Source organism: Enhydra lutris, unplaced genomic scaffold (genome assembly GCF_002288905.1).
Source record: "Enhydra lutris kenyoni isolate GAN:26980312 unplaced genomic scaffold, ASM228890v2 scaffoldscaffold21, whole genome shotgun sequence".
In the NCBI taxonomy this organism is placed as follows: domain Eukaryota; kingdom Metazoa; phylum Chordata; class Mammalia; order Carnivora; family Mustelidae; genus Enhydra; species Enhydra lutris.
In genome coordinates, this window is record NW_019154105.1 from 39,062,632 (window position 1) to 39,079,382 (window position 16,751).

The 16,751-nt window shown below is 34.8% G+C and overlaps 1 protein-coding gene across 2 annotated transcripts in view; it reads left to right on the forward strand.

Annotated features, from left to right (window-relative positions):
* The window catches only part of LOC111149134 (ArfGAP with RhoGAP domain, ankyrin repeat and PH domain 2), a 185,229-nt gene that overhangs the window by 112,696 nt on the left and 55,782 nt on the right, over positions 1 to 16,751 (forward strand). For both annotated transcript variants that reach the window (XM_022506074.1, XM_022506073.1), the window contains 4 exons: positions 3,386 to 3,598; positions 6,798 to 6,903; positions 12,760 to 12,907; positions 14,400 to 14,468. In XM_022506074.1, the coding sequence (XP_022361782.1) occupies positions 3,386 to 3,598; positions 6,798 to 6,903; positions 12,760 to 12,907; positions 14,400 to 14,468 (536 nt within the window). The remainder of the gene's footprint in view (positions 1 to 3,385; positions 3,599 to 6,797; positions 6,904 to 12,759; positions 12,908 to 14,399; positions 14,469 to 16,751) is intronic.

The following is a 16,751-nucleotide window of genomic DNA, read 5'->3' on the forward strand; positions in this document are numbered from 1 at the left end:
TTTTAGAAATTATAATGTGTGCATATTAACCTATTTTCTTCTGGGGAGAATTCCATTTTAAGTATTTTGCTTATTTCACATGTAATCCAAGTACAACTATCATTGATACTCAGATTCACTGTGTTTGAATTATATATGTTTGAATTATATATCTACCATAAATATGTATGTAATCACATTATTTGGCTATTACTGTATGAAGTTCCTTCCTATAATATTATGTCTGTATTCTCCTTATCAGTGGTAATCATCCGTTCATTTGAAAATGGGAGAGGAGGAAGGTTATTGTCTTTATTTATTAGTCATTCCTTATTAGCGCACTTGAATTTCGTAGGTATAAATGAATTACACACATATTATGTTTTAGTAAGAGCATAACCTCATTGGGAATTTTCACATTATGTTAGTTTCATAATGGCAGAGGGTCTTTCTTAAGCTGAGAAATGATTAAAATAACTCCACTAGCTCCAGTGAATCCAATTTATTGTTTCTCTAGGGAAATCAGAAGTTTGTGGTGTTTCTTTGAATTTAAAATCATTAAGCATTAGATTGTTTCCAACCAAATTTCATACATTAAAACTACTTTGTAACACTGGCATAAGGTACATTAACTTGCATATTAAAGCAATAAAGCCAACGAAAGACTCTTTATGTTTTGTTTTGTTTTTAATGATCAGAACATGGGGAAATCACAATGTTACCAGCATGTATAGAAGGAAAGATACTATATGCACTTAACAAAATGCCCCGTGATTAATAGAATGCAGGTGGTTGATTCAGAGCTTTTACAAAACTGCAATTATTTTGAACTTCCTGACCTATATATTAAAATCTGAAGGCCAGGGGCGCCTGGATGGGTCAGTCTGTTAAATGCTCTGCCGTCACCTCAGGTCATGATCGTGGTATCCTGGAATCAAGCCCCGCATCAGGGGCCTTCTTTTCCCTGCTTGTGCTCTCTGGCTCTCTCTCTCTGGCTCTCAAATTAATAAAATATTTAAAATAAATAAATAAAATCTGAAGACCAATTTTTTATGCTCACAGTGTCAAGGTTTGATCTTGACCAAGTTCACAGTCAAATTTGTAGAGTTTAATTTTTTTTAATGAGTTATAGTAGTTTTTTGCGGGGAAATTTATGTAAACAAAATTGTTTAAATTCACGTTCAGTTAACTTATTTGAGTACTCACTATTAGAAATTCAATTAGAAGCACAAGATCTCAAAAACTTAGTCACATTTTTTTTTGTTTTTGTAGAAGTTGCTTATTCTTGCATTAAATAATCATTTATTGAATGCTTACTAAGTTCTAGTCACAGTGTGGTTAACTGTACACAGAGAATAAGACATGCCCCTTGCCTGCTAGTATTTATAGACCTTTGAATCAAAGGCAAACAACTAGGCAGTTACATCTCAAGCGTACAAAATTCTGTAGTAGAGAGAGTCAGCGGTTGGTATGAGGTGAATTTCACCTGGAGTAGGGGTAGTCATTGCTTCATGGGTGAGATGTGGTGCCTACCATGATTAAGAGAAAGTAGGAGCTATTCAGAAGAAGAAGGGAATAGGACTTCTAGAAGGAGGAATAGTCGTACACCCATGTATAGAGTCATGAGTGGGAAGGTGGTACACAGATTTTTTTTTTTTTTTTTTTTTTTTTTTTGGTACACAGATTTTTTAAGTATGTTGGTTACACCAGCAGACCTGTATCTCAGATCAAGCTGTTATCACTGTGGAGGTGGACTGGAGGGTTGCCTAAAAATAGGCATGTGAAAATGTAGTGAGGAATCGAATGCAAAAAATAACAGTACATGAGATGAAGAAAAGGGGACAGTTTTGAGAACAAGGTTATGATGAAAAATGTATGTGACATTTGTTTTGTTTCACTTTAATATTGTAAGTGAGAAAGAAAAGTTCTGACTTACAAAGGACTGGGGAGAAGGCACTTCCATGTATTGAGATACAGGAACAAGATAAAGAACATACTGGGATTGGTAGATGACCTAGCAAATGGGACAGGAGACTTAATTCCTCAGATTTTTTTGATTTGTCCATGACAATTTTGTGTGTGTGTGTGTGTGTGTGTGTGTGTGTGTTTGACATCTTAGAAATGAAAACCCAGGTGAAAATGTATATGTAGTAGTTGAAGTGATAAAGTTTGGTTCACCCTGAGAATTTTGTGGGGGAGTCAGGAAGACAGGAGACTTGATGAATTTCTGGAATCTTTAGTAAACGCTAGATGGTAATATATCTAGAGGACTGGAAGAGTCATCATAGAGGAAAGGGGGGAAGATATGCGATCATAATGTCACAAAAGCCATGAAATTAAAAGAATTTTAGCATGGATTCATTTGAATGTCAAATACTGCAGGGGATTCTCATTGGATAAAAACAGGAAAACATATAGAAAATAGGATGTCATTGGTATTCTTGATGAAAGTGGTCCCAATTGCATGGGGATTGGGCACAGAAGCAAGATTGTGGCTCAAAGATGAAAAGGAGTGAGGGTGAGATGGTAGGAAGAATAAATATAGGAAATTTAGCAGGGTTTTGGAAGGAGGAGAAACCAGAGACCTGAGAGGGGGGCAAAGGTACCATTTAATTTATTTAATTAATTAATTTATTTTTTGCATTATCATCATTACCATCACTCCTCTTTACTCCTCTTCCTCTTACTAACCACACCTCTCCCCTTTAGTTTACATGGGGCACTTAATGAACCAATAACTTTGTAAAGGAGATGACCCTCAGGGCGCCTGCGTGGCTCCATTGGTTGAGCATCTGATTCTTGATTTCAGCTCAGGTCATGATCTCAGGGACCTGAGATCAAGTCCCACACTGAGCTCTGTGCTGAGTGTGGAGCCTGTTTGAGATTCTCGCTCTTCCTCTCTCTCTGCCTCTCCCCTGCCTCAAAAAAACAAAACAAAGCAAAACAAAGGATATGACCCAGCTCTTCATCTAGAAGAAGAAAAAAATGTGGAACAGGAAGAAATTAATATACAAATACGAGTGCAGAGGGTTAAGAAAAAATTATACCAGAGAGTCTGTTTACTGGTGAAGCTGGAGACAAGCTTGAATTCTGGGAGACAAAGTGAAGCTAGCGCACCATTGGTTAAGAAAAAAAAAAAAAAAATTGCAGATACCATGAAAAACTGAGGGAAGGGCTAACTAGGGGCTTGCTAACAGCTGAGGATGAGGCTGCAGTAGTTCATCAGGTTTACATTTTAAACACCTAAATTAGTGGGCAGGAGAGGCTCTTTCCCTCATGTGTTTCTATCAACTCTTGGATAATGATTTTGTCTTGCTCAATATCCCAACACAATTTTTTTCTATTTCTAAGGTTTAAGAGTGGATTTTGATTTTCAACTTTTTTCATATAATTTTTTTAAACAAAGGTTTAGGATGCAAATATATCTATCAAAAGAATGGTGATCCTTTGCACATAAGTGAACTTCTGGAGAGTTTCAAAAAAGATGCAAGAAGCTTTAAATTGAGAGCGGGAAAACATCAGCTTGAAGATGTGACAGGCGTGTTGAAAAATTTTCTCTCTGACATTGACGATGCACTTCTTACTAAGGAGCTCTATCCGTATTGGATCTCTGCTTTAGGTAATACATATAATATAGAACATAATAAATGCTTGTCTTCTAATTTGATAATTATATCTTTTAAATCTTTGATCTGAGAATTGAAAGGATCAATGTATATAATGGCTTAGAACAGAAATTGTGCAAATATCAATTATTTGTATCTACCTAAAAGAAATTTCTAGTAATAATTGCTAAGTAGTGTATTAAAGTAATTCATAGTTTTCAGATTTCTTAGTGTTTGTGTTAACTTTGAAGTTTTATGGTCAGGTCCATGTATGCTATTAATTTCTCATTAAGATTAAAATGAAAGGTGTAATATAAGTTTGATTTTATCCCATTCCCTCATTGGCTCTTTGCCTGTATCATTTACTCTACCTCTGTAGGGGGTAAAACAGTATTTTTTTTTAACAGTATTTTTTTTTAACTCTTTCCTTCTTCATTTTTCATTAATTAATTAAAAAAAAGACAATTTTGCTACACTGTAAGATAACTTATTTAAGAAATGACCCTAGAAAAGTAGTTTGTTTAATCACTTACTGGGTTAAATTGATTCAGTAAAACCTACATCTATATCCATTAATTCAAAATAACTCCTTTTATAGAAACATTACAAAAATGAAGACTTTTAAATGTAAGCATTACCTTTAATCCCATTTTTCTAATAGAACTATTTTCATTTTTATATATTTTATAGTGTTTGTCCTACACCTATAATTTATGTAATCCTTATTATAGTAATAAACCACAAGCATTTCTCCTATATCTACAGTATTTTCAAAATGATTTTCAATCTTTATTTTTTCAATTTAAAAAAATTTGTCATTGAATTTTTATGATAATTTACTAATATATTTCTCACTTGTACATTTAATCTGTTTAGGATTTTTGCAAAAGTGACCTTTGAATTTGACTATATGATACTTCTCTATCCAGAAATAGGCTTTTCCAGTGAACGTATTTGTTTAATTTAAAATATAAACGTGATACTTAAGGGATTAATGTGGAAATGATGTCATAAAACATCCACAGTTTGGAAAATTATCCCAAGAATGATCTGTATTAGTGTCAGCAAGAAGGGAGTGGGATTGATATTAAAGCTTTTCACAATTGCCCAAGTCAGAAGCCTTTTGTTTGCCTCCTGATGCTGCTCAAATCAATAGGTTCAACTCCAATCACAAAGAGAGTTGACTGCATAATTACGTGGGATATAAAATACGGAATAAGATAATACATCTCTTTAAGCCCAGTTATCTTGCCACCCTCATTTTTGTTTCAGAAACATTTCTTTGTAATTTATAACTATGAAATTATTTATAGCATCTCAATAAAGACTTATAATTTGTTGTAAAGTCAGTTATCAAAAATTTGAGGCTTTTGTTCAATTATCAGGGTCTATGACAAAGATGTCTTTAATGTTGTCAATCTATCAGGAGGAGGTAGTTGGTAGATAGTAGCATATGTCAAAGAGTAATGTGTTTATCTTTTCCTTGAATGTGAATTCTTTGAGAATTTTCTTGGAGAAGGTTTCTGATACGAGGTCAGATAGCCTTAAAGTTATTTGCTTTTAGATCCAGCATAGCCCTGACTTGTCAGAAGTGCCTTGTGTTGGATCTGACAAGAATAAACTGGAACTTTCTGGGTGACCTCATAGGAGAGCTCTCTTGGGTCCTGTGCACTGAGGCAAAGAATGCCTTACAGTGTCATACCACTTATTTATATGATATATGATCTATTCTTCTAAGAACACCATTAAATTGTCTGAAGTCCGTGGCTAGCTGAACATTTCTTTGTATTTTCTGTATGACCTGAAATCTATCTTAAGTTTTACTTTCAAATTACTTAAGCTTTACTTTGAAAATACCATCTATTTTATCCTTATTAGATTTGTGAAAATGTGCTTTACTAGAATGACTTCTTATAAGTATAATAGAATTAATTACATTTTATTAAGTAAATACCATTACAGTTAGAAACTGGATGAAAAGAGGGTCAGTGTTTGGATTGTACTAGAGATGATAGATAATTCTTCATCCACTTCCAGTGTAGTCCTTTGAATATAATTTGGGTGTTTTCCACTCTTGCTTATAGAGGGTCATCTACTAGCACATTTAAGTCAACATGATCATGTTTATTTTCATAGACCTTCCGTGCAGACTGTACAAAAAGAGCTATCAGTTACAGTTTTGAATAAGAATGTACTTCAAAAATGTGCCACAGAGTTTCTTACTTCCCCAGGGATCCTAGTGCCCTTTAAAAGTGACTGTGTACTTTTAAAGAATCATTAATGTGCTGCTGGCTTTCTGTGAAAAGAATAGGTAGGGCTAAGCAGAAAATGAAAAAGTCTTGTTTCCAAAGGTAGTTGGAAATTGCAAGGGAATATCTAAGTGCAATCTCCTTAAGGTACAAAGTCAGTACAAGTTATTTGTTTGAAGAATGGCCTTTCATTTCCCCTGTGAGCTAGCAGGTAAGATCAGACCACCACTACACATCTTTAGAGTCTAGAACTTCGGGGGTTCCTGGGCCTAGTTTCTCCAAGTATTTGACTTAGGAGGTTAGGAGAGGGAAGCATAATTCCTTTTCACCCCCCTCTCCATAACAGAGGGTCCATCCTCCTGTAAGTCTGTGTCATAGCTGTCAGGGCTGCACATGGTTTCTTCCATTGCCCCCTTCTCTTTTCCAAGGAGTTGGAGGTACCAGGTTTGGTAAGAGGCCCTCTACATGAATCTGCAGGGTAATGCAGTTCATAGCTTTGGGATGGTTCGTAGTTTTGGTAAGATTTTTGTGATTTCTCACACACACACACACACAATCACAAATGTCATTTTCAAATAACAAAGATAGTGAAATCTTTCCATAGCCAAAGAAAGTACTTTTGGTTTATCTTTCAATTTGTACTCCAATATGAGTTCTTAATTGAATATATTCCTATTAGTTGAAGTTCAGTAGTTCATCAAGTGAGAGAGAAAATGCAAACCTGGGTTTTGAAAGTGCTTCATTTTTAATTAGAAAGTATTAGAACTATAGCTTATTACCACATAATGTTGATGTAAGTGCTTTGCCAGAATTAGAGAAGTTTGAATGTTTATTCTATTGAAACTCAATTAGATCACTTAGTGAAATAATAATACTATTTTAAAATAGTGTTAAAAGGCAGATGTGTAGTATAGACTATTAATTTAGGCTTAAGATTGTTTTGTGTTTTGTTTTGAACATCTAGATACTCAAGATGACAAGGAAAGAATTAAAAAGTATGGAGCATTTATACGTTCTCTTCCAGGGGTCAACCGAGCAACGTTGGCAGCTGTAATCGAACACCTTTACAGGTGAGCGGTTTCATGAGCTTTCCTAGACATTTCAAACATGACATTCAGTAAGGCATTGTATCTTAAATGTAAAGCAGTGTAGCAAACTTTCTGTATGGGGCTGTAAATTTCCCATCATATCTTAAAAATGGTTTCAATCTACCAAAAAACTACTAGAACTGATAAATGTATTCAGTAAGGTAGTAGGATACAAAATGAATATATAGAAATCTGTTGCATTTTTAGAGGCTAATAATGAAGTAGCAGAAAGAGAAATTAAGACAATAGTTCCATTTATAATTGCACCAAAAATAATAAAATACTTTAGGAATTAGCTTAGCCAATGAAGTGAAAGGAAAGATTTGTACTCCAAAAACTGTAAAACACTGATGAAAGGAACTGAAGATGACAGAAGTAAATGGAAAGATATACTGTGTTCAAAGAATGGAAGAATTAAATTATAAAATGTCCATACTTCCTAAACCAATCTGTAGATTTAATGCAATTCCTTTCAAAATTCCAACAGAATTTTTTATAGAATTAAAATCAAGTAATCCTAAAATTTGCATGGAACCACAGAAGTTCCCAAATAGTCAAAACAATCTTGAGAAATAGCAGCAAAGCTGGAAGTACCACAATCCTAGATTTTAAGATATCCTACAAAGCTCTAGTGACTGAAACAGTGTGGTACTGGCACACAAACAGACACATAACGCAATGGAACAGAATAGAGAGTCCAGAAATAAACTCATGCTTACATGGTCAATTTATGACAAAGGAGGCAAGAATATACAATAGGGAAAAGACAGTCTCTTTAACAAGTGGTGCTAGGAGAACCAGACATGTAAAAGAAACTGGACCACTTTCTAACACCATACACAAAAAACAAACTGAAATGGATTAAATACCTAAATGTGAGACCTTAAACAATAAAAATCCTAGAAGAGGACATAGACTGTTATTTCTTTGACATTGACTTTAGAAAAATCTTTCTCGATGTCTCCTCGGGCAAGGGAAACAAAAGTAAAAATAAACTGTTGGAACTGCACCAAAATAAAATGTTTTTGCACAATAAAGGAAACTATCAACAAAACAAGGCAGCCTACTGAATGGGGGAAGATATTTACAATGACATATCCAATAAAGGGTTAATGTTCAAACTATATAAAGAACTTCTGTAAATCAATAACAGAGAAACATATAATCTCATTAAAAATTGGCAGAGGACCTGAGTAGACATTTCTCCAAGGGAGACAGATGGCTAAATGACACATGAAAGATGCTCAACACCATTAATCATTAGGGAAATGCAAATCAAAACTACCATGAGATATCCCCTTATGCCAGTCAGAATGGCTAGTAACAAAAAGACAGAAAAACAGTAAGTGTTGGCAAGGATGTGGAGAAAAGGGACCTGTCTTGCACTGTTGACGGAAATACGCAACAGTGTAGCCACTGTGGAAACAGTATGGATGTTCCTCAAAACACTAAAAATAGAATTACCATATAATCTAGTAATTCCACTACCAGTTTTTACTCAAAGAAAATAAAAGCACTAATTCAAAAAGATATATGCACCCCCATGTTTGTTGCAGTTTTATTTATAATAGCCAAGTCATAAAAGCAATGTTAAGTGTCCATCAATAGATGAAAAGATGAAGTGGTAGCAAGTATACACAATGAAATATTACTCAGCCATAAAAAATAATGAGGTTTTTGTTATTTGCAACAACATGGATGGACCTGGAGGATGTTATACCGAGTGAAGTAAATCAGACTGAGAAAGACAAATACCATATGGTTTCACTTGCCTGAGGAATTTAAGAAAGAAATGAACAAAGAAAAAAAAAAGACCAAAAAAAATGCCAGATTCTTAAATACGGAGAACAGCTGGTGGTTACCAGAGTAGGTGGGCAGGAGGATGAGTGAAGAAAATGGTTTTAAAATGAAACTCCCAGTGAACTATCGCTTTAGTGTTTCTTTCTGTAACTAAGGCCTGTTTCAGATAAATAGTATATGGAAGATTTCTTAAATGAATTCGAAATAATCAGGTGCAGCATCCCCCAGATGAGTCCAATGCATAAGCACAAACTTTCTTGAAACTCATCTAAGAGGGAAGCTGGAGAAGAGAAGGAAGTACAGAGATCAGAATTCTCTAGGAGGCGTCTGTGGGTGAGCATAGTATTTTCTCATGATGGTTTTTACAGAAACTTTTAATTCTTCATTATGAATTTGTATCTAACTGGTAATTCCAGCATTTTAGTGTCAGGCTGTTGATTAGAGGAGAACAGTTTAGAAATCAAATATTTTCTATGTCAAGGTATGTAGTTTCCTCCATTTGGGAGGAGAGGAAGAATATAATAGTTCCTTGAAAAGTGGGATCTCTGAAGGATGAGGAATGTTTGGAAAAAAAACAAAAAAAACAAAAAAAACCTTTTCCATTGAAATGAAAGGCTGGTTTGTTTTGCTGTCTGCAAGAATTACTACAGAACTTTAACAAGTGTGAATATGGTTTAAGGAATATCATTGTAGCCATAATCCTTCCCGCACGGATGCAGGACTCTCTCGAATGAATTTTGGTGAAGTTGGATTCTACTAAAACTACCTTATTTGTGGTCTACCTTCAGAAATTCTTCACAATATCTTTTTTTGTTATGTTTCTTTTCCCACTACCACTTCTCATGCATGTAAACTTCATTACTATAAAACTGATTTTCTTATGACACCATACAAGTGTAGTATATATGTTATATAGTCCTATCCCTAAGGAGACATTGGAACAGGTTTTTCTTCAAATACTTTAATGTATGACCGGGTTGCTAGAGTTCATTAAGTTAACATTTTAAACATTGATTTATACTTAATTTTTCTTAAAATCTGTTGATTGAGAGAGAGTGGGCACACACTCTCGGGGTGGGTAGGGGGGAAGAGAGAGGTCAGGAGAATCTAAAGCAGACTCCCTGCTTAGTGTAGAAGCCTGATGTGGGGCTTGATCCCATAATCCTGAGATCATGACCTGAGCCAAAATCAAGAGTCAGATACTTAACCAACTGAGCCACCCAGGTGGTTAAGAATCTTAAAATTCTTGGGCGCCTGGGTGGATCAGTGGTTAAAGCCTCTGCCTTCGGCTCAGGTCATGATCTCAGGGTCCTGGGATCGAGTCCCGCATCGGGCTCTCTGCTCAGCAGGGAGCCTGCCTCCTCCTGTCTCTCTCTGCCTGCCTCTCTGCCTACTTGTGATCTGTCAAATAAAAAAAAAAAAAAAGAATCTTAAAATTCTTAGTTCCGATTTGAATTTGAGATAATGAGTTCCTATCCTGCGCCCTCCCTTCTTTTCTTCAACTGATATATGTTTCAACTGGCTATATTTTAGTGCCTACTATACAAAACAGTACCTATTAAGATTCTATGTGAATAGAAATATGTGATAATAATACATAAATATAAAAAAATCTTAAAGTCCACTGTTCCAAACAGAGCATCTGGATGTCCAAGTGAACGCCCAGGGGTGCTGCAGGGCATTTTGTATTTTTTTAGGGAAAAACAGCAACATTGGGACAGCTTTTAAAATAAAGAATTTTAGCATGGGCAGAAGGATTGAGTGACTTGTCGTGGGTTGACATCCAGGGGATGCTTCGCATCACAAGGGGTATGTGAGCTGGGTGTGAAAAGAAGGTAAGTACAGGAAATGAGTGGAGGATATTTTCTGGCAAACAGGTGTGCCGGGGATCAGCTGGTTTGTTGTTGGCTGGCAGGTAGTTGTGAAAGGCTCAGGTGGTCATGTAAAAACATTTAGATTTTATTCCTTTAGGTAATAAAGAGTGATCAAATCCACTTAAGGACAATAACCCGTGAATGGGATTGACTGGGAAGAGATTGGAGTAGATGCTGAGAAATGAATCAGGAAACCGTTCCCTTGTTAATGAGAATGCCTGAGAAGAGACTCAGTGAGCAGACTGGGAGCACTTGGAAATGACCAGAGTGTGGGGCAGAGAAATAAAGGAAGGGGAGGAAAATATCCTAGTGTGGACTTTATGCCAGAAACGGAGGCAGCTGCAGAAATGGAAGAGGAGAGAGGTAAAGACTAGCAAAGAGGTATTCTATGGCAGAAGGAAGTCTCACAGAAGGCAGGAGCGTTTGATAGAGTTGTCAGAAGTTTGAGAGGTCGATTTGGATAAGGTCAGGTTGATTTAGCATTTAATTCCATCCCTGCCCAGGATAACAGATCGCTTCCTCCATGACTAACATTTACTTAATTCCATTCACCAGATATTTATTACACGCTCCAGGGTGATTAAAGCAAGAGTCCCTGATGGGGCGATGCTTCGATTCTAGTAGCACAGGCAGACCTGCAGATAAATTTTCCAGATGTTATAATTTAGTGTGATAAAAGTACAGAAGTGGTTTTGAGAGGGATATCCACAGTTATTATACCCCCCCCATTAACTTGCCATTCCTTTTGCATCTTATAAATCACATATGATGATTACACTTGCTCTGTCTCTGCTGTGCAATTTGGTATTTTTTTCCGAGTTTCTTATATCATCATATATATATTCCTGTCACCTTTTACTCTTTTTTTGTAACTACAAGAATCTGCTTTTTATAGACAGGGGTACCTAACTTAGTCTTGTTTTATTCCTTTGATACAACTGGTCTCCCTTTTTTAGTATATATTTTAAAATTTACAGATGTAATTAGACAGTCAAGCAGAGTCCTATTATATATAGTCAGTGACACATATCAACAGATACCTCCATGTGTGTATCACTTATAGTTATCATCTGTGCATTTTTATCAATGTAAATTTCCTCTAAACACATGTAGTATTATTCAAATCACTTTACACTCAACGTTTGTGAATATACTTTACCCTTGAACAATGCAGGATTGAGGGGCACTGCTCCCAGACGCAGTTGAAAATCCACGTATAACTTCTGACTCCCCACCTCTGAACTTAACTACTAATCGCCCACTGTCGACCAGAAGCCTTACCAGTAACATACATAGTCAGTTAACATGCACTATATGTGACAGACGTGTTACATACTATATTCTTACAGTCAAGGTTATTGAAGTCACGAAACATATTTATACTACTGTACTGTATCTATGGAAAAGAATCCACGTGGAAGTGAATCCACACAGTTCCAATTGTGTTGTTCAAAGATCACGGAACTTTCAGGGCTCTGTAAAACCCACATGTTGTAGCCTCTTCATGGGGAAAGTTGACTCCTCTGTTTGTGTCTGTTCATTGCAAAAAGCCGTTCTTAATAATATCCAAGAAAAGTATAATTGTATTTTTAAGTTAAGTGTTTGCTTCTTGAAATAGAATATCCAATTTTGAACAACCATACAAACACATGGTGCCGAGTGTTCTCTCACCTGATTGCCCTTCCTGGAAAACTCAGTTTAGCCTTGAAGAACCTTGAATTTGGAACTCTCTTCTAAATGCCTCCCAATTCACCTTTCCTGCCTTGTTTCCTGCTTCCCTACTGCCCCCTAGTCCCTCTTTCATTTATGCTTCAGTCCCTCTGGTCATTTTCCGCTACTGTGCAAGCACATCTTTATGCCTTAGCCGCAGGTTTCACCATTATCTGGAATTATTAGAATATAGAGGGTCCCTCCTCCAATCAACCAACAAGTACTGCTTTGTAACTTGTAATCGTATCTTCTTTTATTTTTTTTCTTATGTTAACTAGACTGTAAACTACTTAGAAAAAAGAACCACATTTTTCTTTAAATCACCACCATACCTGTTATATCAGAGACCTTCAGTATGTGTGTGCTAAATAATGATAAATGGGTATTGTGACTAAAGTTCTATGAAATTTTCAAAAAGAAGTGTGTGGTAATGAGCTGTGCTTTTCTCTAACAGGGTTCAGAAATGCTCAGAAATCAATCACATGAATGCGCATAATTTGGCCTTGGTCTTTTCATCCTGTTTGTTTCAAACTAAGGGACAAACTAGTGAAGAAGTGAATGTAATCGAGGACTTAATTAATAATTATGTTGAGATATTTGAGGTAAATATTTTATATCCTGACCTTGTTAAAATAGTTTTGATATTACTGTTGGCAAATTTATAAATACATTTTAGGATGTTTATAATCAAGTCTTTATGAATATCTAAAAATAAAGGATAATTATATGATTTTTAATACATTAGATACAACTAGCCTTTTAAGCTATAGCCATTCATTTAAATTTGGCTGCTTTGAAAGCCCTCTGGTATCTTTTGGACAGAATATTTCAATTTATGATGTTTCTGTTTTTTTGTTTTTTATCTTTTTCAGTATGTGCATGCAGTAAGTGTGTCTACTCAGAGGTGTGAAATTATGAATTTCACAAATTTGGCAATAAATACCAGGCTGATAAATTCTGTAACTGAATGCATTTTAGTGTTTTCTTTTAATTGTGTCTTAGAAATTAAAAAAAAAAAAAACCTGAAATAATTATCAGGTGGTTTTTACTAAGTTACCTGTTCTAATTATTTGACTTTCAATTTGCTATTTTATGAAGTCAGTATATTCATGTTTCATCAGAAAACTGTCAGAATAAGAATGATTTCTTAGTTGAAAGAAGTAAAAATAGAGGAAGTAAGCCCAGAATTTGAATGTAATGGATCTGAGTCAGAGGTCCAGTTCCGTCACCTAATTACCACTGGCATCTTAATTACCACTGGCATGGCTGTCTTTAACCTTTGGGGCACTCTTAAATAGTGCTGTATAAGACTTCTTGTTTTCCAGGGTTATGGATATGTTAGTTGAAATCAAGTCGGTTAATGTAGTAGGTTATTATATGTAGACTTCTTACATTCTTAATGTAAATGATCACAAGATTCCTTAGCCAAGGGAAAGAAACTCTTTTAATAAAATAAAAACACACAGTTTGTATCTCAATTTATGTAGGAAAGGACACCAAAGTTGTTGGGTTCTCTTTGCTCTTTGATCTCTTTTTAATTTTCTTTCTATATGTGTCCACTGTTTTTGATCAACAGCAGCTTCTTCGCAATAATTCTGATGCTGAAAAATGAAAGAATTCGGGAACAAAATGTGTGGCTTTATGTGCTCTCTCTATTTTCTATTTTTGTACTGTTACATAAATAAAAAATCAAATGGTTATTTTCATAGTTTTGCTAATTCCAACTTGAAGTGATGGAAATTTCGTATGCACTTAATGAGCATTTCAGTTTGAAACATGAGTCTTGTCCCTTAACCTACATAAACTCTAGCAAATCATTCATCAGCCCCTTGCTTATTAAGTTGCTTAGTGATATAGCTTCCGTTGCTGGAATCCACAGCTTGAAGTGATGTCATCATAAAATGCTCTGAACTTTATGAGGCTCTGTTATGTTGGCTTTATTTCTGCCCTAGCTGTGTGGGCCCGTGCTGATTAAGATGGCCATTCTCATTTATTTTTAAATTGTTGGTCTTTAAATTCCTGAAGAGTTATGTGAGGATGAGTACCATAACTCCTTGTATTTTATTAGAATATCCCAAATTATATTTTAAACAGGTTAAAGAAGACCAAGTCAAACAAATGGACATAGAAAATAGCTTTATTACCAAGTGGAAAGACACTCAAGTGAGTAGTATTAGTTAGTTCTCCAAAGAATTAAAAAAAAAAAATCACAAAAAAACAAAAACTTCTGTTGTAAGTAAAGATGTTTGTTGTATTTATTTTTAAGTTCCTATATGAAGCAAAGTAAAAGTAATGGGGGAAAAAAACCTAGGTAAAATAGTTGCATAATTCTGCAGCATGTTGCTTATATGCAAAATGTCAAAGTATGTTAAAATAAATTTTTCAAAATACAGAGGGAAAAATCATTATTAATCTTATTAATGCCCTTTGTAAAATCAATTTTACTTACAAATGCGCTATTAAAAATGCCAGTGGATTTCAAAGGAAGCCTTTAAAGCCAAAAAGATACTAGAGTAAATGGAAAACTCAGCTCTATAATGATTGTTTCCATTATGATTTTGAAAATATAAATTATTTCTTCTACGCTTTTGCTCTGCATGCTCTCAGATGATTATATTAGTGGAATGTTTCTAATGTCATCTTCGTCACATATGCTGATTTATGTCTTAAATTGACTATTTTCTAAATCTTCTTTTGCTTGCTTTGGTTGCATTGTATTGGATTTGTGTGTTCAGCTTGCGCAGCAGTTTTCCAACGTACCTTGCCTTGTTTGATGAACCTTCGTTAGACTTTCTTAAAATTCATATTTAATGTTCCTCTAATCACTTTGAATTATATTGGATTCAGGATACCAATGTAAATAAATAATATCCATAGGTCAAATATATCCTGTTTATAGATATACTCAGAGAATGAGGCAAATGCTTCCTTATTAGTTGACTCTAAATTTACCTTATTCCTGAAATATTAGAGAAGTCATGGAGCTACCATTCCATAGCAAGGAGGGAAGGAAAAGCTTCATTTCTAGTACCCAGGGTCCCTGAGTACTAGTACTGTGATAAAGTACTTACCTAAGAAAGCATCTCCTCCATTTTGACCCCAAGTATTAATGCAGCTTTTAGAGGAGTTAACCATAACACTAAAAAACCTAGTTCCTTATCAGTTCTCTTGAATTACTGCTTTTTAGGGAGTTTCAGTCATGAAATAAAGGGTTGTGTGAGTCCAAGGGATAATCTCTGGCAGCATAACCTATGTTGTTATTAGATAAAGTATGAGTGTCCTTCTGCATTTTTCTTTTATATTCATATTACAATAATGAGTCTTGGCTGCTTTTTAATTGAGTCCATAAGTAGAAGAAAAGAATTGTCTACAAAACAGAGTAATTGGACCAGAAAAGTGGAAGACTTTGGAGAAACCTGTTTTTCTCTAATCCATTGAAAACTCTGCTATGGTGTTTTTTTCTGACAGTCTCCATATCTTATCCCCGTGAATTTCTTAGGTATTCTTGTTTTGGCTTCTCTCTATGAGTCCTTTGTGTTTGCGTTTTTAATTTTTAAAATGTGTCCTTCCTGGAGAGTTGTTTATGCAAACACAGTGAAAAGTAGAAATATCAACTGTATCTTTTCTTCCCTTGAATTTTTGTGTAGCATCGAAAGTGAGGAAGAAAAATTGGAAATAAGCTTTTCTAAGTCTCTACTGCCAGTATAATTAAGAACTTCCTCAAAGTACATTTTTAATGTTTTCCTCACTAATTTCTTCATCAGGTTTTATTTTTAGGCAAATTTATCTTCGGGATGATTGTTTCTCCAATACAATCATTTTTTAAAATTGGGAGATACTATTTCTAAGTGGTTACATAACTTAAGGCAGTTTCTGAATAAAGCTACTCAAAATATTTTTCATAGATTCATGTGGTTTTTCATTACCCTTTTCCACATTATACTGACGATGTACATAGCGATATCTTATGGTTTTTATTTTCTGGATTGTCTCTTCTTCATTTAATATGTCTGCTGGGATATAATAGTGACCCAAATATTGGAACACTAAATGGTTGGCTAACAATAATTAAAATAAAAACTTCTCTTTTCATCTACTTTATTCTTTATACTTCACTTTTTTTTCTTTGCTAAATATATTTTCTCTATTTTTAGTTTTAATATAGCTCCAAGCTAATTTATCCTCAAATGTCAGTTTTTGGACGTATCTCTTTGAAAATTTAGCAACACCTTTTTTCCCTTTTTATTATTGTTATTGTACCCACACTGTAGCTTAGAGCAAGTTACATGTGGATCATTTTCACTTCTCATTTTGTTTATCCTATTAACACACATGGTGATGGCTCTTACAACTTCTGTTGTTGACGTCAGCATATTCCTTCTCATTGTAGCCAGATTCATTATTTTACTAAGAATATAAGAGTATTCAGGGCATTAAACTCTTGAT